General features: G+C 45.2%; 3 protein-coding genes and 1 long non-coding RNA gene across 4 annotated transcripts in view; 2 read left to right on the forward strand and 2 right to left on the reverse strand.

Moving 5' to 3' along the window:
- Positions 1–8,679, forward strand: part of plekhm3 (pleckstrin homology domain containing, family M, member 3) — a 15,308-nt gene extending 6,629 nt beyond the window's left edge. The window contains exons 3-8 of the mRNA XM_019875718.1: positions 561–1,499; positions 3,741–3,886; positions 4,114–4,307; positions 5,171–5,234; positions 7,877–8,034; positions 8,145–8,679. Coding sequence (XP_019731277.1) covers positions 561–1,499; positions 3,741–3,886; positions 4,114–4,307; positions 5,171–5,234; positions 7,877–8,034; positions 8,145–8,301 — 1,658 coding nt within the window. The 3' untranslated portion in view covers positions 8,302–8,679. The remainder of the gene's footprint in view (positions 1–560; positions 1,500–3,740; positions 3,887–4,113; positions 4,308–5,170; positions 5,235–7,876; positions 8,035–8,144) is intronic.
- On the reverse strand, positions 4,314–16,415 carry LOC109519309 (uncharacterized). The gene is made up of 4 exons (XR_002168919.1): positions 16,199–16,415; positions 15,788–15,816; positions 5,139–5,225; positions 4,314–4,389 (listed from the first exon to the last, which is right to left on the reverse strand). It is a non-coding gene; the product is annotated as an uncharacterized LOC109519309 (long non-coding RNA).
- fzd5 (frizzled class receptor 5) lies at positions 11,146–15,333 on the forward strand. The gene has a single exon (XM_019875729.1). It carries the CDS (start codon positions 12,292–12,294, stop codon positions 13,984–13,986), a length of 1,695 nt encoding a protein of 564 aa, XP_019731288.1. The 5' UTR covers positions 11,146–12,291; the 3' UTR covers positions 13,987–15,333.
- Positions 16,416–16,612: 197 nt separating the features above from the next.
- On the reverse strand, positions 16,613–22,858 carry ccnyl1 (cyclin Y-like 1). The gene is made up of 10 exons (XM_019875743.1): positions 21,756–22,858; positions 21,046–21,120; positions 20,896–20,939; positions 20,588–20,688; positions 20,465–20,500; positions 19,992–20,043; positions 19,793–19,912; positions 19,174–19,340; positions 17,298–17,460; positions 16,613–17,203 (listed from the first exon to the last, which is right to left on the reverse strand). Exons 1-10 carry the CDS (start codon positions 21,916–21,918, stop codon positions 17,087–17,089), a joined length of 1,038 nt encoding a protein of 345 aa, XP_019731302.1. The 5' UTR covers positions 21,919–22,858; the 3' UTR covers positions 16,613–17,086.
- Between the last annotated feature and the right edge of the window lie 22 nt (positions 22,859–22,880).

Here is a 22,880-nt window from a genome sequence, read left to right on the forward strand (position 1 = left end):
CATTTTGCTTGGACGGTTTCAAAAATTCGCCATGAAAACGAGGTTGCCGATGTCCCCTTCATGGCAAAAAAAACAAAATCATCCCCAACACCAAATGTATGAATAACATTGAAATTTGGCTGACTATTCCATTAGGAAGTTGGCCATTTGACTTTGGAGATCTTCAAGACCCCGAGACGCCTGTTGCTGAAAAATACATCCCCAGCACCAATTTTACAAATCCACACGACATTTGTTTGACCGCTGAACACAAAACTCAGCGTCAGTGCCAATTTTCTTCAGACCGATACCAGTGCGAGTTCTCGCCGATACTGATAGCCCAAGTGCTTCGAATACATACAATCTCAATTAACACAATCACGGATACTTGTGGACAAAGTCCTTTCTGTCTTTCTGACGCACATGATGATCCACCCACGTCGCCCCAACCAAAGGCAAGGAAGACTTCACCAATACCTTGAAATGAAGCCGTATCGGCCCAATACCGATAGCCGAATCCCCAGTTTTGAGGATCCAGCATGAAATAATATCAACTATTTTGTTCCATTGTTCCTTTGCAGCTGAAAAGGGGAGCAGCAGTAGCAGCATCGTGCTGAAGCAGGCCGAGATGGAGTACCGGGAAGGTCCGCGGGGGCGCTGGAGTGAGTGCCACGTGGAGCTGACGCCCTGCGAGCTGCGCCTTTACACGTTGGACAGCAGCGCCAACCGCCAGCTGGGCAACGCCTACTCGCTGTCGCACTGCCAGGGCGTGGCGGCGCCGGCGCCCTGCCAGCCCGCCGACCCGCGCACCGTGCAGGCCGTCTTCTTCAATAGCACGCGGGTGCAACTGCGGGCCGCCACCCAGTGGGAGGCAGCCGAGTGGCGGCGCCTCGTGTGGGAGAAGGTCCAGGTGGTGAGGCCCGCCCGGCAGCGCAAGGCGGTGACGGCGGAGAAGGCGGTCACCTTCCCCGACGCCCGCGATGGCGCCCCGCCACTAAGCCGCCCCACCACCCTGCCCCTGTTTAGCCAGCGTTGCCAAGACGTTCTCAAAGCGGGCCTGCTGCAACAACTCCTCGACCAGAACAACTGGTGCGCCTTCACCTTTGTCTTGAGCAGAACCACCCTGCAGGCGTTCCCCACCGAGGGGCGCGGCCCCGTGTCACGCCCCCTCCGCCAGTACCCGCTGGCCTCCTGCTTGGGCGTGCAGCCGGACCCCGAGGTCCCGGATCAGGGGGAGCGCTTCCAAGCCGTGTTCGCCGCCGACACGCTCCGACTCCGGGCCGACACTGCCGACAAGGCCCTGGAATGGACGGAGGCCCTGAGGGGAGCGGTGGGCGCCCGGCAGCCAGCCCGGGAAGAATGCGGTTCCCCGGTGCCGCAGGGGGTGCTGCTGAGGTCCAAAGAGAGGAGGCAGAGGGGGCAGAGGGCCAAGAGGCAGTCGGTCACCACCAGCTTTCTCAGCCTCCTCACCTGCGTCGCCCAGGAGAAAGGCCTCACCGCTCAGGGCTTCACGTGTGCAGGTCTGAAAACCGGAGTCCTCTTCACCACCAGCTTTTTCCTTTTCCATCCTTGTGATTCTTCTCCTCCTCATCCTTCTTCTTGTTTGTTGTACTTTTGTATCCTCCTCCTCCATCGTCTCCTTCTCCTCTTTGTTCTGCTTTTTGGTCTTCTCTGCTTTGGTGTGCTTCCTCTCCTTCTCTTTTCGGTACTTCACGTCACAACTGCTGGCAGGCATAATCAATTTATGAATTGTGCGACTTGATTTATCGATTAATTTTGCTTCCAAATTTGAGTGCAATACTCAGCTGCGGCCAGCAGAGGCGCCGGTGATTCTCACTCATCCGGTTTGTGTTGTACTCTTTCAACCCTTTACATGTGTGCTCTTTGCATATGCTACATTAATTACTTATATACATACTACTAATATCACTATTTAACATCTAAATGCAGCGTGTGGTCTAGAATCACACATGAGAATTTATCTGATTTGAAGGCAACTTCATGAATGGCCGTGTGGGTCTTTGTGCTTGGAAGAGCAGCACACAAACGTACAAACATGATCACGTGTCGATAATCGTAACGATGCTGTTATCTATTGGTGTTCGTTGGCAACCAATTTGCCGACGAGCACGCCGCAGTTGCTACATCGTCAAAAAAATGTATTGCACCGTGGCAAGTACCACCACTCCTTTGCTTTTCATTCTACAAGACATACACACACATTATTTTTTTGGTGGTCACCCGTGCATGCTGGAGTGGATTGTCAGCGTGAAAGAAACCACATCAAAGCTTTTAAAACAAACACACACACACACACACACACACACACACACACACACACACACACACACACACACACACACACACACACAGGTCTTCTGCAGTGGTCCTCTCAAAAGGTGTGCAGGTCTGGACCCGCGGCGGGCAGATGAAAGCCCGGTATCGGCCCTCATACCGTCTCCCACTCCAGGTCAAAGTGAAATGGACCTTTTGAGCTGCGTTTGAATTCCTCATTCATCTTTTCCCGTCCCCACAATAAAAGATCAGAGAGGAGCGGCGGAAACTGCGAGAAGCTTTAGCGACAATGAGCACACAAGTAACGCTCACAAAATGGTGGCATTTATAGGTCTAGCGGCGTATTGTTCACTAAATGGTTGACATTGTGTGGGCCTTATAGTTAAAATGTGTATAGTACCCAAAATGGTGGACAGTGTAGGGGTCGACCTGCAAATGTTCCTACTTCTAAGGTAGTGTCAGAGGCGGGAGAGTCGTTGCGCAAAAGGCGATCACGGAAAGCTGGTATCAATGCACCCATTTTGTAAAACCGTGTGTAAGCCGGTACACTTGTTGGACGACGACAATTTACTATCAACGCAACCGGGTGGAGGGACACACACCACCGTCCCGACTTTCTAGTATCGCGTCTTTTTTTACGCCTTTTCTACCACTTCAGAATTCTCACTGGGTTGACTTAACACCCGCGTTTTGTTCAGGTATCTTTCTATGCGGAGCGTGCTCATGTTCAGGCTCATGCACGTTGTCGCCATCACTTCCTGATGATTATCTCGAATCTTTTCTTCTTTGCGTCTTATTCACGCCGGCTCTGATGTTTGCTTGATAAGACGCACCTGTGTGTGTGTGTGCGTGCGTGCACGGACATGCGTGTTGGTGTCTGGGTGAAAATGGGACAAAGCGATCAAAACAAACACATCGAAGGATCTATTTATTCCTCAACTCTTTTGTTGTGACTACAGCTTTTGGCGTAACGGCACGAGACAGCACTTACACAGATGGAGGTTGGGAGCTTGTAAGCATTAGCGTATTCCAAAGTCATTTTCACTTAGCGACGTCACATTTTTGTGGGCACACGCATTATGAATTGACCTACAAAAAAAAAAAGTCTCAAGTAATCAGGCCCGAAAAGGTCTGCCATTTTATTTGGAATCATTCATTTTGGGGTCTTGTTGCCAGTTTCACTTAGCAACATGACATTTGATAGTTTCATCTTTCATGGGTTGACCCACAAAAAAAAGCCTCAGGAAGCCATGTCTGAAAAGACACAGGAAGTCTGCCATTTTGGTTTAAGGAAGCCATGACGGGGTAATTTTTTTCCCTTTCCAAGATGAACTTGCCTCAGGATTTTGTCCAATGTCTTTGGACAAAATTTTCCAGAGAGACACTAAATTAGGCAACGTTAGCATTTTGGCTAGTACGTGTAGACTGAACATCCTGGCATTCTGACTTCTCCCCATTGTGTGCAGGCTGCCAGCGTCCAGTGGGCGCTTCCAGGGGCAAAGCCAAAGTGTGCCACTACAGCGGCTGGTACTACTGCCAAAATTGCCATCAGGACAACACCTTCCTCATCCCCGCCCGCCTGTTGCACAACTGGGACACCGGCAAGCACAAGGTGCTGCGCCACAAAACACGTCAACTAAAACCTGGTTCGACGAACCGCTCTCTCAGCCTTGCCAGTAATTCATCTTACATAACTGCCACTTTGCACAATAGAATTCTATGCGCCATAATTAATGGGACGTCACCTCTCACCAGTCACGTAACATCGCAATAAAACTCAACGAACCGACGTCGGTTCAATTGTGCCCGTGTGAGTTCTGAGCATGATCTGCTTTGCAGGTGTCCAAGCAAGCCAAGGAGTTTTTGGAGTTTGTGTACGAGGAACCCCTGCTGGATGTGCAGCAGCTGAACGGGGGTCTCTACGAGCACTGCGAGCCGCTCAGCGCCGTGCTGCGCCTCCGCCAGCAGCTGCAGTCGCTGCGCGCCTACCTGTTCAGCTGCCGCGCCACCATCGCAGAGGATCTGCGTCGAAGGTACAGTCACGCCGTGTGTATCGCGGGAGAAGGGGGGTGGAGTTCCAGGCCCACCCGCAATATGAGTGGGCTGGAGGACCACCTGACACACACACACACACACACACACACACACACACACACACACACACACACACACACACACACACGTCTGTGTTTACATGTGTGAGTCCATGGTTTGGCACACTTCCAAACACAGCACAAATTAATGATGGTAGTGGTGCTAAAACATTTGCAGACGCATCAGTCTTGTGCTCCCCCCCAGTCGCATAAAACACACTACAGGTCATCGTAAGTCCATGTTAGTTTTCACTGATAACTATGAAGTTGCCATGTTTGAAAAAGAAAAAAATATATATATTTATTTGTGTTTGTTTAGTGTCTGGTTATTTTTATTGCAATATTTCAATGTGTTTATTTTACTTGATTTCAATCAAAGTAGATGCATGTTTTATTTTGTTTTTTTTTCCATGATATACAGTTTATAGAGCTATGTGATTTTATATGTTTACTTTTTCCTGTACCAAAAAAAACCCCACAAAAAAACCCCACACCGCTTTTTAGGAAACAGACGTGCTATTTCTCTTCGTAAAATGGAATGGTGACGTTCCACAAGGGGCAGCGGGGGCCATGCCCCACCAGATGCAGTCCCTTGCATTGTTTTTCCTTCTTTTCCAACGTTTATTTGAGTAAATTCCAAACAAACTACTTCCTTGCCAATGTGTTTGCAAATGTCCGCGCACACAGACACACACACACACACACACACACACACACACACACGCATGTGACAGCCACATTTAAACATTGTCACAGCGATGGATGACTCACCACCACTTATTTTTCTTCCCATTTCTCCAAAGGATTTTCCCTCGAGAGTATTTGCTGCAGCACATTCACCTCTACTCCATCGCTGACCTGCAGCAGGTACACACACACACACACAAATGTTGTATTTGCTATTCACTGTACATTTGGCCCAAAGTAATGTATCGTACACAATATCACAAAATCATTTATATGACGTAGTTCTGAATAGAAATGCATTTGTTTTTACATTAAAACACTATTCAATCACAAAAAAAAAAATCATTGGGTTATAAAATTGCGTTTGTGTGAGAATAGTACTGTCCCAATACTTTTGCTCATGCATATGTTTATAAAAGCTTTCTTTGTGAGATTATTAGTGGACACAGTTGAGCACGCTAACTTTTAAAGCTTGTGTGTGTGTTGTACAAATGAGGCCAACATGGCGGTAGTGGAGTGGAGGTAAATTGGGGCGGGGGGTGAGTGAGGGTTGGAGAGATGGGGCAGGTGGGGGGGGTTGAGGAAAAGGGTCCACAAATGAGTGAAAAGTTCTTTTGTCGGTGATTATGTTGCACCCTGCCCCTCTCTTCTTTCTTGACGGGGGGCTCCCTCTCTGGCTCGCCCGCTCTCACGGTGAAAGAGCCCCCCTCCACCCCCCACTCCTCACACTCACCCCTCCGGACCCCCTCTCACCTCCTCCACTCCCACACTGTGTCGCTGCGCTCGGCTAATTGCTCACATTGAGAAGCAACAGGCGGGAAAACAAAGCGTGACATGGCTGCATTCAGCCTCACACACACACACACACACACACACACACACACACACACACACACACACACACCTGTTAAAGTGTTAGCACGTTAGCACAGGATTCACCCATCAATGCCACTCTGGAGGAAGCCATTTTAAAATTGTCCTCACTGGTGGTTAATGAGCATGTCTTTTTTTTTTTATTTATGTATTTTTAATCGAAGGAAGGAGAGCTTATTCATGACTAATATAAATACAACTTTTGGATTCCTAATATTATTTGTATTTGAAATAGTTCAAAATCATATTATGTTATGCTGTGATTTTTTTATGACCATAAAAAAAGTCACTGCAAACATATCGTTAAGCATTTTTTTCAAAGTCTAAAAAAATTAGAAATAATGTTAAATGCAACCATATCTTTACGTATTTTATCTTGACATTTTGCAACAATATATTTGTCATGTTAAACATTACTTTATTTTTTTAAATGATTTCAAATTAGGATTGGCAATATACTATTTATTTTTCATATTTTAATTTTCTTGAACATTTGTGTGTTTGTGTGTGTGTGTGTGTGTGTGTGTGTGTGTTTAAGTCAGCCAGTCAGGCAGCTGTTTAACGTCCGTTTTAGCCGATTAGAAGGCAGCACAAAGACTCTGCGTGCAATAAAGGGGACAAGTTCGAATTGCTGTGCGTGTGCGGGGGCGGAGTACACAAAGTGAGAAGTATTCTTGAGTGTTGACAAGCTCCACGACCAAGGTTCCAAGGTTGATATTTTATGACAGTTGTGACAGTATAGTCAACAGTGAAAAGAGATCTCTGACTGCATCAGCATTAAACTGTTGGTGATGTCTGCTTTTAAACACACACACACACACACACACACACACACACACAATTTTAATTAGAATTTTAAAAGTCATAAGGATTTGTAAAGTAGTATTTTGCGTGTGCATGTGGAGACGGGGACACTCGGGTTGCGGGTTTCGGTTTCAGTGAGGAGATTCAAAGTAGGGCGCCAAGACTTGGGATGGAGTTTCAAACTGTGATTGGAGATTCAAATTCGGGTGAGGGTTTTAAAGTAGTATTAGGGTTTTAGATTCAGATTTCAAAGCAGTCATAAAGTAGGGTTTCAAGCCTGGTGTTGAAGTTTCAAGCTACGGTCGGCGTTTCAAATCGGGGTTTTCAGCCAGCGTTGTGGTTGAAAGGTTCGTTTTCAGTTTCAAACAAAGGCTCGGTTTCAAGTCCAAATTTGAAACTGCGGAGAGGTTTTGAAAACAAGTTTCGGGAGTGCATTTCAAGCACAGTTTAGGGTTTCAAGAAAGGGTCAGGTTTCAAATGTGGATTCCAAGCCTGTGGTAGGGTTTAAAACTTGGGTTGGGGTTTGAAACGAGGCTTTTCAGCCCAAGATTATTGCCGTAGTGTGTTAGCGTTGGGGCTCGTCCGCCTCACGGCTTTACTTGCGCTCCAATTAGAGGCGGGGTGTTCATTAGGGAGCCTGTCAGCATCCATCAGGACGGCCATTCGTCAGCGGGACCTGCAAGTGGGGGCGCCGAGGAGGGGGGGGGACAGGCATGCTTAACGGCGTCACCAGCCCAAACATTCATCATCCTCTTCATCAAATTAGGAATGCTTTGCATGCGACAACAGACACGCACAGAAACATATTGAATGCATGTGCGTGTGGTCCACTTGCACGGAGGAGGTTGCAATTGTCAGGTGCTTTTGTGCGCGCACACGCACATGCACACACACGTTTGCAAATATTTCCATGAAAGGAAACTGCAGCGTTTACGTCAACAAACAGTCGTACTAGATTGGGAACTGTGTTAGGGATTCGAATTAAGGTTTCAAGTCTGGGTTAGTGTTCGATACTAAGGTTAGGTTTTCAAAGTAGGGTTTAAAGTCAGGGTTAAAGGTTTTTTTTTTTTTTAGTAGTCAATAAAAATACCAATGTGTGCTTGTCTTACCCTGCCCCCGCGCTCTGGTGGCCCCGCCCCCTACAGGTGATCGATGGTCATCTGGCTCCCTTCCTATCCAAAGTCATCAAGTTTGCCAGCGCTCACGTGCTGGGGTGCACTTTGTGCCGACAGAAAGGTTTCATCTGCGAACTGTGCCACAGCGGACACCTCATCTACCCTTTCCAGGACAGCACCACCAGGAGGTCGCTCTTTGTATTACAACTCATTCCGACATTCCTCAATGACACCCCGCGCAAATAGAATCCACAAAGCCTCCAAATAATTTTGCCGGCGTATCATATATTCCCGTCAGGTGCTCGGGCTGCGGCGCAGTCTTCCATGCAGAGTGTCGCCAGAAATGTCAGCCGTGTCCCCGCTGTGTCCGACGCGAGCTCCACCACACCAAACGCCCATCGTCCTTCTGGTCTCCCGACAGCGACGACCACCACCTGCCCTACCAGGACACCTGAGACGCTCCCACGAAATGGCGCATACAAGATGGCGGAAGCGACGTCGGTCCAAGCCGTGCTCAAGTAAAAGACGCTTTGGGGAGCGTCAACGTTGCACAAGGACTTCTTTATACGGGTTCACAAAATGGCCGCCGCATCGTCAAAATTATCACTGAGTCATGTTGTGGAAAGAAATATCATGGATGATTGTTAGAAGTAGTTTTTAATCGCTAAACAGCGCCCCCTACATTATGTTTGTATTAACTATCAACAAGTTTATCACTAGGGTGGTGCTAAGTGGTATTACAACGCATTAATGTTGACCCTACTACTGCGACAGCGAGCCATACATTGCAATTTTATGTTTACTCATAAAACCAACGACAACGAGCATTTGTAAGGCTAATGCAATTTTATGTTTACTCATAAAACCAACGACAACTAGCATTTGTAAGGTTAGCCTTTTTTGACATAATGTTAAATTGTTTATCGTAGACAACTATTGCGTCAAGATATTACTTATGTTAAAAAAAAATTAAATGACGAGCTCTTAACATTTGTTTATAACATAATAACAAAACAACTAGAACGTGTAAGCTGTTAGCTTGATAGCCTTTTTATTTCCGATGCAACGTTAAATTGCGAAACGTAAATGGCCCTGGGCAAACTTTGACTTGTAACGTTAAAGAAAATGATGAAGAGCTAGCTTACCGTTTGTATGCATCATCAAAATAAAACAACCGCCATATGTAAGCTAGTAGCTACATAGGCTTTTTGTTTCTTATTTAGGTCCAAACGTGAATGTGTTAAATTTAATAATTAAAAAAAAAAAAAAAACCCTTCATTACATGAAAACAAAACGATGACTATTTAACAATTCGCGTCTGCTAACATTCGTGGAATCTGAATTTATAGCGCTATTAGCCATGAACGTCTCCCAGTTTAATTGTAAAAGGTCACGGTTGCGTGACGGCACCATTTTGTTTTTGTGAACATGAACTAATGACGTTGTCGCCCGTCATCGATAATTCCAAATTTAACATTATGTCAACATTTGAGCCATAAAAACACAAACCCGATTTGCTTTTCATTTGCATTTCAATTCAGGGATTAAATAAATTGTACTTTGGCCAAAAGATTTCTGTTTTTTGTTTAAATTATTTTTGGTGTCCTATGAGAGGGAAAAAAGGCTGATGACTACTATTTTTGTTTGCCATGTTGTTTGTTTATTTTGCCATCAAATGTGTTCTCTGAAGTATTAAATGAAGCACTTTAGTTTGAATTTGCACTTTTCATGTTTGTTTTTGCTTCTGTCAGTTTTGTAAACCGGCCAATAAAATATCTTTTAAGGGAATTTTTTTTTTTTATTGTAGTCTTGGGAATTTTCTCTTTGTACTTTTCACTTCACGAGTAAAGTGGCGCGGTGTTTTCACAGCGAGTTGAACACAGTTGACGACGTCGGTGACGTCATCATTTGCGTCCTACAGAGTCGATTAAGAGTGGACATGACAAAAAGCTAGCACGTCACTTAGCATCAGGTCAGCTAGCGTGGCCGCGGGGACTCTCGTCTAACGGCGGCGGAGCGTCGCTGCTTTAATTGTCTCGGCCAATTAGGGCTGACGAGCTGGACCACAAAGCGGCAAATGTAGCCAGCGCAGCGCCGCCTTTGTCCTGCTCCACTGGCCCGCGGACCCTTGCCGCTCATTTAGAGACAGGGAGCAAGAGAAAGACCCCCACATGCCATCGCAAATCAAAACAAAAGACATGTTAAGGAGGGGGAAACGGTCACAAAAGGAGTGGGGGGGAGCTGACACAAACGCAATGCGTGAGGGTGTGTGTGTGTTTGAGTGGGTTTGCGTGTACATTCATGTATGTGTTTTTATGAGTGTGACATTGTCTGTGTGTGTGTGTGTGTGTGTGTGTGTGTGTGTGTGTGTGTGTGTATGCGCTCATGAATGTGTCTGTGTGCAGGGTTAAAATCGTTTTGCATTTGTCATAATTCGTTTTTGTAATATTTTGACTTTTGTTGTTTTAATCTCACTTAGGGGGCGGCACGGTGGTCGACTGGTTAGCATGTCCGCCTCACAGTGCAGAGGTGCGGGGTTTGCTCGAGGCTCCGGCCTTCTGTGGGTTTTCTCCGGGTACTCCGGTTTCCTCATACATTCCAAAAGCATGCACGGCAGGTTCATGGAACACTCCAAATTGTCCCGAGGTGTGATTGTGAGCACGAATGGTTGTTTATCTATGTGTGCCCTCTGCAATAGGCTGGCAAGCGGTTCAAGGCGTTTATTAATCATTTAAAGTTCAACCAATAATTTTCTGCGAGTTAAATTTGAGTTGACTTTTGTGGGGCGTTTGTAAAAATGCTGACGAAAATTAAACGTGAAACTGGAAAATCACAAACATCATGATTTATGTTTCCTTTCATTGAAGTCATCTGAAAGGAAATTAAAAAAAAAAAAAACATCAACCTGCCCTTAAACACACAAAGCCACCCAACCCTAAACTTTGAACCCGAACCCTTAATGCTGTTGGAAAACACCACAGTCACACTAACACTTTGTTTTCTTATTTTATATGAAACATAAGTGGTCAACCCTTAAAACGTAAAGAAAAGATCATTTCTGTTTGTTGATTTTGTTTGGATTGCAAACACATTTTACAACAACGTTAACTGACAGCGACACATTCGTCATTGTCAGTCATCCATTAACTGGTGCATTCAGGTGCTGCACAGTCCGTTCAATGTGAGCGGACAGTCTTGAAACACAAGAAGCAGGTGCGTTCAGGTGCTACTCCCTAAAGTCTTAGTAAAATTAAGAAAGCCTATTGAATTCGACAAGCAGCTGATAAGTTCCGACGCCCTATTACAATCAAGAAAACCTAAATTTGGATGAAACTGGCAGGTTCAAGTCCACTGAATAAAGGCAAACAAAGCTCCGTAACAATAAAACACTTGTAAACCAACAAGTGCTGCATTCAGGTGCAGTAGTTAAATGACAACTGTAACTCATTGAAACAAGCAGCCGGTGCGTTCAGTTGCACTCGGTAAGGAATAACTTTGTTTCATGCAGTAAAAAATAAAATAAAATAAACACTTTGATGAAATAAGAAATACGGTGCTTTAAATAAGCAGCTAATGCGTTCAGGTACACTCAGTTAAAACGATGAAGCCTTTTGTGGGGAACGCATGCAAGCACATTTTCGTTTTAGGCTCTTTAAATCTAACATCTTAACTGTTAGATACTGACTACAAAACGTACAATATAAATTTTCACTCAAGGGCAGGCATACCAACGCTGCCTCATTTAATTTAAAGTACATTGGTTAATTTTTATGAGTTAAAGTGACATGTCCGCGGGTTGTGAATGAGCGTCGTGACGTCGTTCTTGCGAAGTCCGAGGGGCCCTGAAGGCAGCGGGGCAGCTAGGCTTGTAGAAGGCGGTTAATGCGTGTTGAGTTGGTTCATTCCGTGCGAGGGTTCGCACCTGAGGGGTCGCGTGTGGTGCGAGGGATGCGGTGGGACGTCGCAAGTCTCCGGACGAGGAGCCGGGGTAAAATACCAACAAGTTTGTGTTGTTGAGTTGACTTGTTTTTGTTTGAAACGTGCATGTGAACGTGGATAACGTCACGCGAGACCTTTGCTTCCCCCCCCTACTAACTTGTTGGATTTTAGTCGGCACTGTGTGACTGCTTCGTGCATTTTGGAGGAGTTGTGATTTTTTTTTTTTCCTCCACGTGGATTAATAATCAAAGACTCTGCACAAGAAAATGGACTTCAACGGCACAGGACTATAAACCATTGGTTCTGGTTTTAAATGGACCTAAACAACACAAAAGTTTAAGATGATTTTTGGTTTGGTTTAAATCGACCCTAAGACTGCAAGACTTTGCAACCATTTTTTTTGCCTTGGTTTTATTTGAAATGGACCACAAGAATTTTAGATCATTTTTGGTTTGGTTTTAAATGGACGCCCAAACCACAAAATTTTAAGACCACTTTTTAATTAAATGGAGTCAATGATGAGGTTACTGCTGGTCCTGCTCATCCAGAGTGGGTCCCGGGTCTATGCAGCTTCCAAGGAGATCTCGTGCGAACCGATCACAGTACCCATGTGCCGAGGCATTGGCTACAACCTGACCTACATGCCCAACCAGTTCAACCACGACACCCAGGAGGAGGTGGGCCTTGAGGTGCACCAATTCTGGCCCCTGGTCCGGATCCGCTGCTCCCCGGACTTGCTGTTTTTCCTGTGCAGCATGTACACGCCCATCTGTCTACCAGATTACCGCAAGCCTCTACCGCCGTGCCGTTCTGTTTGTGAACGTGCTAAGCGTGGGTGCTCGCCCCTCATGAGCCAGTACGGCTTCGAGTGGCCCGAGCGGATGAGCTGCGAGCGTCTTCCACGACTGGGCGGCGACACCCTCTGCATGGACCAGAACGGAAGCGAGGCGACCACCGCGCCGCCGCCGCCGCCCTTCGCCATACCAACGTCCAAGAACCGCCACAGAGCGAACGCCGCGGCCCAAAATGAGCGCGAGTGCCGCTGCCGGGAGCCCTTGGTGCCCATCAAAAGGGAGTCACATCCCTTGTATGGGCGGGTCCGCACGGGGCCGCTCCTCAACTGCGCGCAGCCGTGCCACCAGGCGTACTTCTCGGAGGACGAGCGAACCTTCACCACCTTGTGGGTGGGGCTGTGGGCGGCGCTCTGCTTCGCATCCACCCTCACCACCGTGGCCACCTTCCTCCTGGACATGCAGCGTTTCAAGTACCCCGAGCGACCGATCATCTTCCTGGCTACTTGTTACCTCTTCGTGTCGTTGGGGTATATCATCCGGCTGGTGGCCGGGCACGAGCGAGTGGCGTGCGCTCCCCTCTCGGATCAGTTCCACATCCTCTACGATACGGGCGGTCCTGCTCTGTGCACCCTGGTCTTCCTGCTGATCTACTTCTTTGGCATGGCCAGCTCCATCTGGTGGGTCGTTTTGTCTTTCACGTGGTTCCTGGCAGCGGGCATGAAGTGGGGAAGTGAGGCCATCGCTGGGTACTGTCACTACTTCCATTTGGCCGCCTGGCTGGTCCCCAGCGTCAAGACCGTTCTGGTTCTGGCCCTCAGCGCTGTGGACGGGGACCCGGTGGCCGGCATCTGCTACGTGGGCAACCAAAGCCTGGAGAACCTTCGAGGCTTCGTCCTGGCTCCCTTAGTGGTCTACCTGTTCGCTGGCTCGTTCTTCCTCCTCGCCGGTTTCGTGTCGCTCTTCCGCATCCGCGGTATTATCAAGCAAGGCGGCACCAAGACCGACAAACTGGAACGTCTCATGATCCGAATCGGACTCTTCGGGGTGCTCTACACAGTGCCCGCTGCGGTCGTGGTGGCCTGCCTGGTTTACGAGCAGCACCGCCGCCCCGATTGGGACCAGGTGCTGGCCTGTTCTTGCGCAGCCGAGCGCCAGCGGCTGGGTGGCGGACCCGATTTTGCCGTCTTCATGCTCAAGTACTTTATGTGCTTGGTGGTGGGCATCACATCGGGGGTCTGGATCTGGTCTGGGAAGACCTTGGAGACCTGGCGCAGGTTTCTGGTGCGGTGCTGCCCCTGGTGGCGCCACAAGGTGGCAGCCCCGTCCCCTGTGTATGCAGAGGCCGCCGCCGCCGCTTTAACAGGACCCGTTCCCGGAATGTACCATAAAGCCCCATCTCATATATGACACTTTAGTCCTTAAACCTGGGGCCGGAAGATCTAGATCTTCAGGTCCAAGGAACCACACTTGAAGCAGTACTTCCTGACGCACTCACAGACTAAACTTTATTTATTGATGTAAATATTGAAAGAAGGTCCAGGTCCTGCTTTTGGTCTTGGACTACGAAGGTGTACAAAAATGTAAAGGGAACTGAACTTGAGCTTCGAATCCAAGTTTCAGTTATTGCTTCGGGCCTTCAGCGCCATCTGCTGGTGGTAAGAAGGGCTGCTTAACATGATTGCCCATACTCAGACCCATAGGAAACAAACGTTAGTCATGTGACTCGGATGTTTATTTCTACTTGGCAAATGCCGACGTCTCCTCGACTGTCTGGCAATTGCAGTCAGCTTTCAAAAAAATTATTAATAATTGTTCACTTTAAATTCTGCAGTTGCTCAGTTTCAATTATGATAAATCTGAATAGTCACTTGAGCCGGAGCCATTTTTAAAATTTTTATTTTATGAAGAATTTCAATTAAGAATCAAAACAGTCAGTCACCTGATATTTTCATATTCATTCATATGTGGACAATGCTAATGTTGACCCATTTTCCTGAAAGTTCCAGAATCATAATTTTCTAATTGATTCATCATTTGCCCCTTGGATTTCTAGTGTTTCTAATCTTAAACAATCCATCCATCCACCCACCCATTAACCCCATAATGTAAATACATAATTGGACAATGCCGAGGGTTCGTAATCAGAGTTAAAAAAAAAAAACATTCATAATTTGCTGCTTGAAATTCCGCTTTTGCTCATTTTAAATCGCCAGACATGCCAATGAACGGTTTTCTTTTGTTCGTTTTTTTAACCGTTTTATGTTGACTCATCGTTCACCGATGCTGATGTTTAGTTGGATGCCTGACGGTTCTGGAATCAGGATTTAAAAAAAAAAAAAAAAAAAAAAAATCTAAATCATTTGCCACCTGACATTATGCGGTTGCCTGTTTAAAATAGTTCGATGTTTTAATGGTCTCAAAACTATTGGGGAAATAAAGATTTTTCAGTATATTCCGCAACAATGACAAAAAGGTCATTTCACCATCGAAAATCTTCACTGGATCCTTTCTTTTAGATTTCTCTTTGTTGTATATTCGTTTGTATAAAAATGTGCAGATTTTGGGACTAAAGAAGCAGTTTGTTAACACTATGGTGAGGTTTTCTTTTGGTCTGAGACACACAAAGGACTCAAGATAGTGTTTTACATGCTGATGCTCCTCTGAGGTCCTTTTTATAGATGTATCCCTGAAATGATATTTTTCTGCTGGCAGTTGAAGTGAATAGACCGATTAAAATGTGACGATTTTCAACTATTGCATCACATTGTGGTTATTTTATTCCATTTTGTTAATGATCTATATTATCATTCAAATGACAAAGTTTGATTTTCCATCATTCTGCTTTCCAACATTTGTTTGTGATTTTCCAGTTTCACATTTCATTTTAGTCAGCATTTTTACAAACAGAAAATAGCAGAAAATTAGTGGTTTAACTCAACTCAACTCAACTGTATATCCAAACAGCCATAGGCGCTCACACTCACACCTGCAGACAATTTGGCTTGTTCCATTAACCTGCCATGCATGTTTTGCGAACGTGGGAAATTGGAGTACCCGGAGAAAAGCCACGCAGCAAAGGGAGAACATGCAAACTTAACACAGGAAGACCGAACCTCTGCACTGTGAGGCCGACTGTTAACAAACGATTAGCGTCCCGCCAGAAATGCATACAAATGAATTGAATGTTAATTTCCATTGAAACACTCACCGATTGTCACGTGACTCGTTGATGCCCCCCTGAGGAAGAAATCGGTATTAAACGTCAAAACCGTCAGAATCAGACGTATAAATATATTCTTTAAGAATGTTCTATTGTGCTGTTTTCAAGTACTTGGGTAAAATTGAAATATTTTAACAAGACAAACCTTAAAAAAAAAGAAGAAAATGTTACTGCTTTGTAAATTATGATGGAAAATGGCTTTGCTACCGTTTGTTAACCTTTGAATCAATGCGGTCCGTTTGCGGATTGATTGGACGGTTAAATGTGCTTAAAAACAACGAGATGTTTAATTTTACTATTCATAACTGAATCAGTGAACATCTAGTCATCGAGTTACTTTGGCTAAGTCAGTGAATTATATGTAGATAGATACTTGAAATATGTTACTATAACATATACCTTTAGCGTACAGAGTCTCGACTTCCAGGTAGCGGAGCTTCCCATGATGCACTGCGATAAAGACGTCGGGTGAACTAAACTCTTATAAATTGGAACGCAGCACCGTGGTGCGTCTTTAAGCGCTCAAAAGCAACCTTATAAACCCAGAAATATTTCATTGTGAGAGGAATAAATGTTTTCTTATTCTTATGATGTATTCACTCACTCTCATCATAAAAACACTTCAAATGTATAAATAAAAACAAATATTTGTCACTCAATATGACAAGTTTTTTTTCTTGCAATATTTTCCTTTTTTAACAAAAAAAAAATTCTCTATTTTTCCCCATGTTCTGCATTTGAAATTGTTTTATTTGCGAGTGGAATCTTCATCGTAGAACACGGTCTTCAGTGACAAAGAGCACAACAAACAGGCCGTGTGCATGATTAGTGTTTATTTTAAAATACTCCATCTGCAAATGGGTTTTCCATTTAAAAATGAGACATTTCACAGCTAGTAGCCTACATAGTAAGCAAAACCAACTTTTTTTTTCTTGCTGTCGAGTCCTCTCAGTAGCTCTACATGAATGTACTGTAGTTTGTTCACTGGGAAGGGAGAAGAAAGATATTTGGGGGGGTGGGGGATTACAATACTGATCTTGAAATCATTTCAGTAGTAAAGTCAATCCTGGTCTTCCATGATGTGAAAATGGGAAGAATCTGTTAGTCTTCTATGTCCTCACTTTTAGTTCTCACAAAATGCTGTTTTGTAACGGCCTATACGGCATTAGAGAGGCGCCCATGTGACCAGGGTGAGTTGCGCTTAAATAAAAGGTATAAAAATAATATCGTTAAATCGGAGTTGGCAGCAGTAACCACGACATGGGGAGGGATGGGGATCCGTTGGCCTTAGGAGAGTACTGCGTTGGAGCGCCGTATGCCAATGAGGTTGTCGGCGCTGAGTGACCGCCTCATGGACGATCGACTCAGATCTTTGTACTTGTCTTCACATAGCCTGGAGATAGCCTGCATCCAGCGGCAACAACATACAACACGCGGTCACTTTACTTTTTTTCCCCCCACCGAACACTTACATGATGGTTAGGAATGTTAATGTTACCTCGAGCTTCTGCGCCCGCTGGTTGTTGAGCGGCTCCAGCGGGAAGCTGAGGTTGTTGTCGTCGGCCAGCTGCCTCAGGTCAAAGTAGTATTTGGCGTAGACGCTGGCCGGCACGTTGATGTTGAACTGGAGCAGCTCCAGGAAGTGGCGCTCCATCTCGTTCCTGTGCCGGGCAGGACGAGAGCACACAGCTGAGGCCTGGGAAGGCTCAAAAGGCCTGCCTAGTCGCCGGGTCGGGTCGAGGGCGGGCGGCCGGCCAACGTGGAGGACGCTCACGCTACCGGCGCTAATGGAGTCATGAAAGATGAGCGCGTCGAGTGCTGCTGGAGCCGAATCGAGTGCGTCCACTCGAGTCGCACGCAAGGGACCCCAATCACCTGCTCAGCAACTATCACTTAAGAAAACCACAAAAGTACTCTGGAGTTTCGACAAAATATTTGCAAGGTTAGGATTTGACATCTGATTTTCAGATTGAGTTATATCAGGCACGTGCACACATTTTGGGGGTCAGGTGATCAAGCCCCCCACCCACCTCCAAAATGGCATTTTCATATTTGAGTATTTTTTGATGATATATTTCTACAGATAAGAAAAAACAGTGGTATGTACTTAACTTATGTATTCGGATTTGTCTACACAATCAACAAAATCCGGTACAATCATTCAGATGTTGACAGATTTTTTTTTACTTGCAATAATGACTCAAAAATAAAAAATGTGTAATTGTTTACAACGGTTTCTGCCTCAAAATTGTTTTTTTTCTTTTAAGTTTTACTTTTTATAGTTTCAACTTCATTTTTTTAAATAAAATTGCTCCTAAAAGTATTTTTATGTCACTTTTAATTTCCATATGCTTCCTATAAGTCTTCCAAAACTATAATTTTTTTCATGTAATATTTTTACTTTTCTCTTGTAAAATTACTCAAACATTTTTAAATGTAATATTTTATTTGCCTGTCCTGAACATTTTTTATTATTCTTTCTTGTTTTACTTATTAAATTATTCACGGAATTGATCACTTACAGGTCATCGTAATTCAGTTATTTTTCCTTTTCAACTCTTAGGTGACTAATATGAAAAAAAAAATCCTGTGAAAGGTGATAAAAAAGAAAACTATGTAAAATGAAGACTTTCTTTCCATTTTGAACATGAGATATCACAAACCAAAAATATGAAGCAGACAAACGAGACCGCCATGGTCCTCCCTCTTCATCATCATCAGGCAGCCTCTGAGGGCACCAGTCGCCATGGAGACCTCATCCAGGTTTTTTTTTTTGCTTTGTTGGCCGCCAAAAGGTGTACCGAGGCCACTCTGTGTGTGCATGTGTATGTGTGCGGTATCCGTGGGCAACTAATGGAGTGGGCGAGAGGCAGGCCCATTATATGGAAGCAGCGAGAGCACTTGAGACCCACCCCACATTTCTCTCGAAATAACCCCCCCTCTTCATCCTTCCATCCACAAAGACTCTCAGATGAAGCAGGCACCACACACACACACACACACACACACACACACACACGTTGTTACTGAGTGTACCTTGAAGAACGGCCATAACGTGAAACTTAAGGTGGAAATATGGCTTGTATTTTAGGACAAGTTTATCTCCTGGAACTTCAGTATTGTAAAAAGGAAATTTCCACTGCAGTAATTTTCTATCAAACCTATGGACTTAAAAAAATAAAAATAAAAAAACGACCAATGTGTGTTTGGACTGCAGGAAGTACTTTTCAAATGTCATCATATAATGCTTTGAAGCGGTCCAGGAACCTTACGGGTATGGTCCTTTTTCTCTCTCCAGTAAGTACAAGTACCCAGCAGGAAAAGTACCTGTAGGTTTTCGGTGTAAATGTGCTGTAAGCGTCCCACCCACTCACATGTCTTCTACGGTGATGTCCTTGAGGATCTGGCAGTAGTCCACGTTCCAGACGGCCTGGTCATCCCAGACTTTGGAGGCCAGCAGGATGGCTCCGAGCACGATGCGCTTCCAGTTAGAGGGACAAATGTCCAGCTCGGCGTATGTCAACAGACGCTCCAAGTACACCTGAAGTCCAGAGGGGGGAGCATCTTCACTGTCTTAATTTTCACTTACACAGGTGAATGTAATAAGAAGAAGAAAGTTAAAGATGGACTTTGATATGATTTTGAATAACAACAACAAACACTGCAGGCAACCAGCAGCAAGAATGTACTAAAACGAGACCACGCTTTTGCAGGGTTTTTCTGCCCTCTGGTGGCCACATGTTACAAGTGTGGTTGTTTGCACACTGTCTCCCGATTCTGTCTGGTTGCAAGGCTCCCTCGAGTGGTACGCCGAGATACTTCTACTTTTTCCAGGTATAATTAACTCTCTCCAAATTCAATGACTCCCCGCACCCTCTGTATAATTTTAATTGTTAAATTCTCTCCTGCTCATTTGTGTATGAAAAATCAAAACAAACCACAACAGCTAAAATACATCTCCAAATATAAGATCAAGAAGCTCCGTGTACTTACAAGTGTGACAATGGCACATTCGGCAGTGAGTTGTGCTGCACTGAACAGCGTCCTGACGAAACGATAGATGACTTTGTGCTCGGGGTCCATGCAGCCATACTCGTCTGGCACCGCCTCCCTCTGCATGTGCGGCAAAAATACATACCGACATGAGTGATGTGCTCTGTGGACCTGCTAATTCAGGTGTCGACAGACTCACCGATAAAGGATGCAGCTTCTCATCAAAGATGTCCAGAGAGCGGTCAGAATCCCTGCACATGATGCACATGTCAGTGGGCACTACACTACTTTCCAAATGCTTCTTTGTATACAATACAATGTAAGTAGTTCACTACCAAGTAGTAGCATATGTATCTCATTCACTGACGCACACACGTCACTCACCAGGCCAGGCCCCGCCTTTTAAAGCGACACACTCTCAAAGTCACGGGTACGAAAACGTAGGCTTTCACGATGGTTACCCAAAGTGGACAAAAATAATACGTGCACCTCACATGCTCTTTGTTACTCCCGTCATGTGTTGGTATTGTCATTTATAAATGGAAATCCATTCTTATTCCATTACTCGATTAATCGATGGGGTTATGGTTGGAATATAAAAACACAACTTTCCACACACTATTTTACATCGCGTACTGGACAGAGACTTGACACTAGTGTATATGAACCTACCTGTTCTTGATGTGGTAGTAGATTGCTAAAGTGACACTGGAGGTAGGCAGAAAGACATGAATGTTTACAGGGCATCTTGAATGTTATTATAAAATTACGCATGTCTAATCCACACATGGTCACCATTTGATTGTGCTTTTGAGGTTGGGCTGGCTGACAGTGCTGTCGTCGATGAAGATGGTGGAGCACGAGCTGTACTTCTTCGACAGCGGCCCGGGAGACACCTGCACACAGAAGGCGCTTAACCTAAGTTTACACTTGTCTGACAGTAAATAATCCTTTTAGTTTTTTGATGTGATTCGGAAAAATAGTATAGTATTTTGAGAATTTGTTGAAAGACAAACGGAATTTTTTTTCTGGGAGGGGAAAAAAAGCCATGAACTCACATGGCACGGTTTATAAAACTTACATGGGGGGGCGGGGGGACTTACATGACTGATATGGTTGATGTGGTTGCTTTTCCTCCGGTCACGCACTATCAACAAGAGACAAATACATTTTATCAAGTGTGTCATACACATCCATCCACATATGTGACATGTTTTGTAGTGTATGTTCGGCAGGAAAAAGCATTATCTCACCGTCTGTCTGGGACTTGCACAGGAAGATGGTGCTGGCTCGGGCGTGGTCTGATGGGTTGGACTCTAAAGCCAGCTCTAAAAGACAATAATACTAAAATGTTTTTGCAGCATTAGGAAACAAAGCATGTTCAAATTCCACGATTAAATCACCACGTCTTGACGAAACTCACTTAGGGAAAGCTGACGAGGAGAACTCGCAACCTAAGTGGCCGCCATGTAAACGAGAGCCGGATTAAAGTGTACATGCATGCTACATGACTTGCTCGAAGGAATGTTTGAGAGATGGTTGAACACACTATCATCATTCAGTTGGTCTCCCAGGTGATGAGAACCATAGAAACAGAGCTTACAGCATCATAAACAATGACTTCTATCATGGACTGGCGGTGGTGGTCACATGTTTTCAGCTGACTTTCTCAAGACTCCAGTCACATCAACCATCAAATAGAGCGTTTACATTTTTCTTTAGATAAACTGTCATTATTAGGGGATGACTTTTAAAAAAAGAATTTTGACTCCATCATCGACACAGCCTATCAATCTTAATTCTTTGTCGATTCTCATTGAGTTATATTTTTAAAGGGGAAAAAAATCCAATACTATGAGTCTTGCTTTTCAAAGATTTAAAAAAGCCACGAGAAAAACACTGATAAATTATATTTTTTAGGACAATAAATTGTACATTCAGAAAAAAAGCCACACGCACGAACCGTCGGGAACTTCTCTGTCGCTGATGTGCTGCAGGTATGGGGCGCTGTTGTCGTCGCTAACTTCCGTGCTGGTCAGGAACTCCTCCAGCCGCTCTGCCGGCTGCCTTGACGGCAGCTTGGGGCTCGACTCCGGGGAGACACAGCATGAAACCGTGTTCCCCATGCCGGGCCGGGCTGTATGCGCTCAGTGTCCCAAAGTGGTCCAAATGCTTGTCGGCTTAGTTGCTTCCGGCCGGGCGCCCCGCTCACACAGCAGGGCTCAGTGTTAGCATTCCATTAGCTCGTCATGCTACACAGTCGCCGTCCGACAACTCCCAGCGACGGCATTCCTCTGCCATTTGCGGGGGCCAACAAGTCCCGAGTTATTGGTCCAGCCCCCCCAAAGGTCCGATGAAGAGGATTATGAAGACGACGTTTACAATAAAAAGTGACGTTATGAAGCAAGCGAGTGGTTCTAAACGTCCGCCGGCCTCATTCATTCATTGCGCTAGCTGGATTGGGGAACTTTTTACCACGGAAAAAATGAAAATCGCTCGTTTGTAGATAACAAATTAATTGTAATTAAATAACGTTTAGCAAGTTATACGGTTAATTATTGCTGAACTGGTTTAAAGTGACTTTCTAGATAGTTCCAGATGCCCTCCCGGGCTAGCGAAATAAATCCAGGCCGAGGCTTCTGCGGCCTTCCGTGGACTACTGCGAGAAAATTAGGAATTTCAAACACCGCGATACGGGTTTTCAATTAAATTAATAATTTGATTTAAAATGGTGACTAAATGAATGTCGCTTATAGGCTTTCAGCGACTGTCCAGATGGTTCCGGGTGTCCTCTCGCGCTAGCAAGAAAAATCCAGCCCAAGGCTTCTGTGGCCCTCTGCGACTAAAAGAGAGCAACACGAAACAGCAAGACAACGTATCTAGATCCAATTAAATCCCCAAGGCTGTCTCTTCGTTTCCCATCGCACCAGCAAACTCAATCAACCTTCTGGACTCCTTCCAAGTTTTTTTCTTTTTAAATTTTTAGGGCAAACTGCTCACATAGTCGCCATCTCCTAGCAATTACCGCTCATACCACAGCAGCACCACTTTGCAATGAGAGGCGTCTAACCCCGCCTACTCATGATTC

Source organism: Hippocampus comes, unplaced genomic scaffold, assembly GCF_001891065.2.
Source record: "Hippocampus comes isolate QL1 unplaced genomic scaffold, H_comes_QL1_v1.1 scaffold321, whole genome shotgun sequence".
In the NCBI taxonomy this organism is placed as follows: domain Eukaryota; kingdom Metazoa; phylum Chordata; class Actinopteri; order Syngnathiformes; family Syngnathidae; genus Hippocampus; species Hippocampus comes.

Bases quoted from the DNA above. Each gene is read 5' to 3' on its own strand.
- fzd5 (XM_019875729.1), top strand. From the start codon at position 12,292: ATGGAGTCAATGATGAGGTTACTGCTGGTCCTGCTCATCCAGAGTGGG.
- ccnyl1 (XM_019875743.1), bottom strand. From the start codon at position 21,918: ATGGGGAACACGGTTTCATGCTGTGTCTCCCCGGAGTCGAGCCCCAAG. The intron at 20,044-20,464 runs GTAGGTTCATAT...CATCATGTGCAG, and splicing joins TACTACCACATCAAGAACAG to GGATTCTGACCGCTCTCTGG. The intron at 19,913-19,991 runs GTGAGTCTGTCG...CCGCACATGCAG, and splicing joins AGAAGCTGCATCCTTTATCG to AGGGAGGCGGTGCCAGACGA.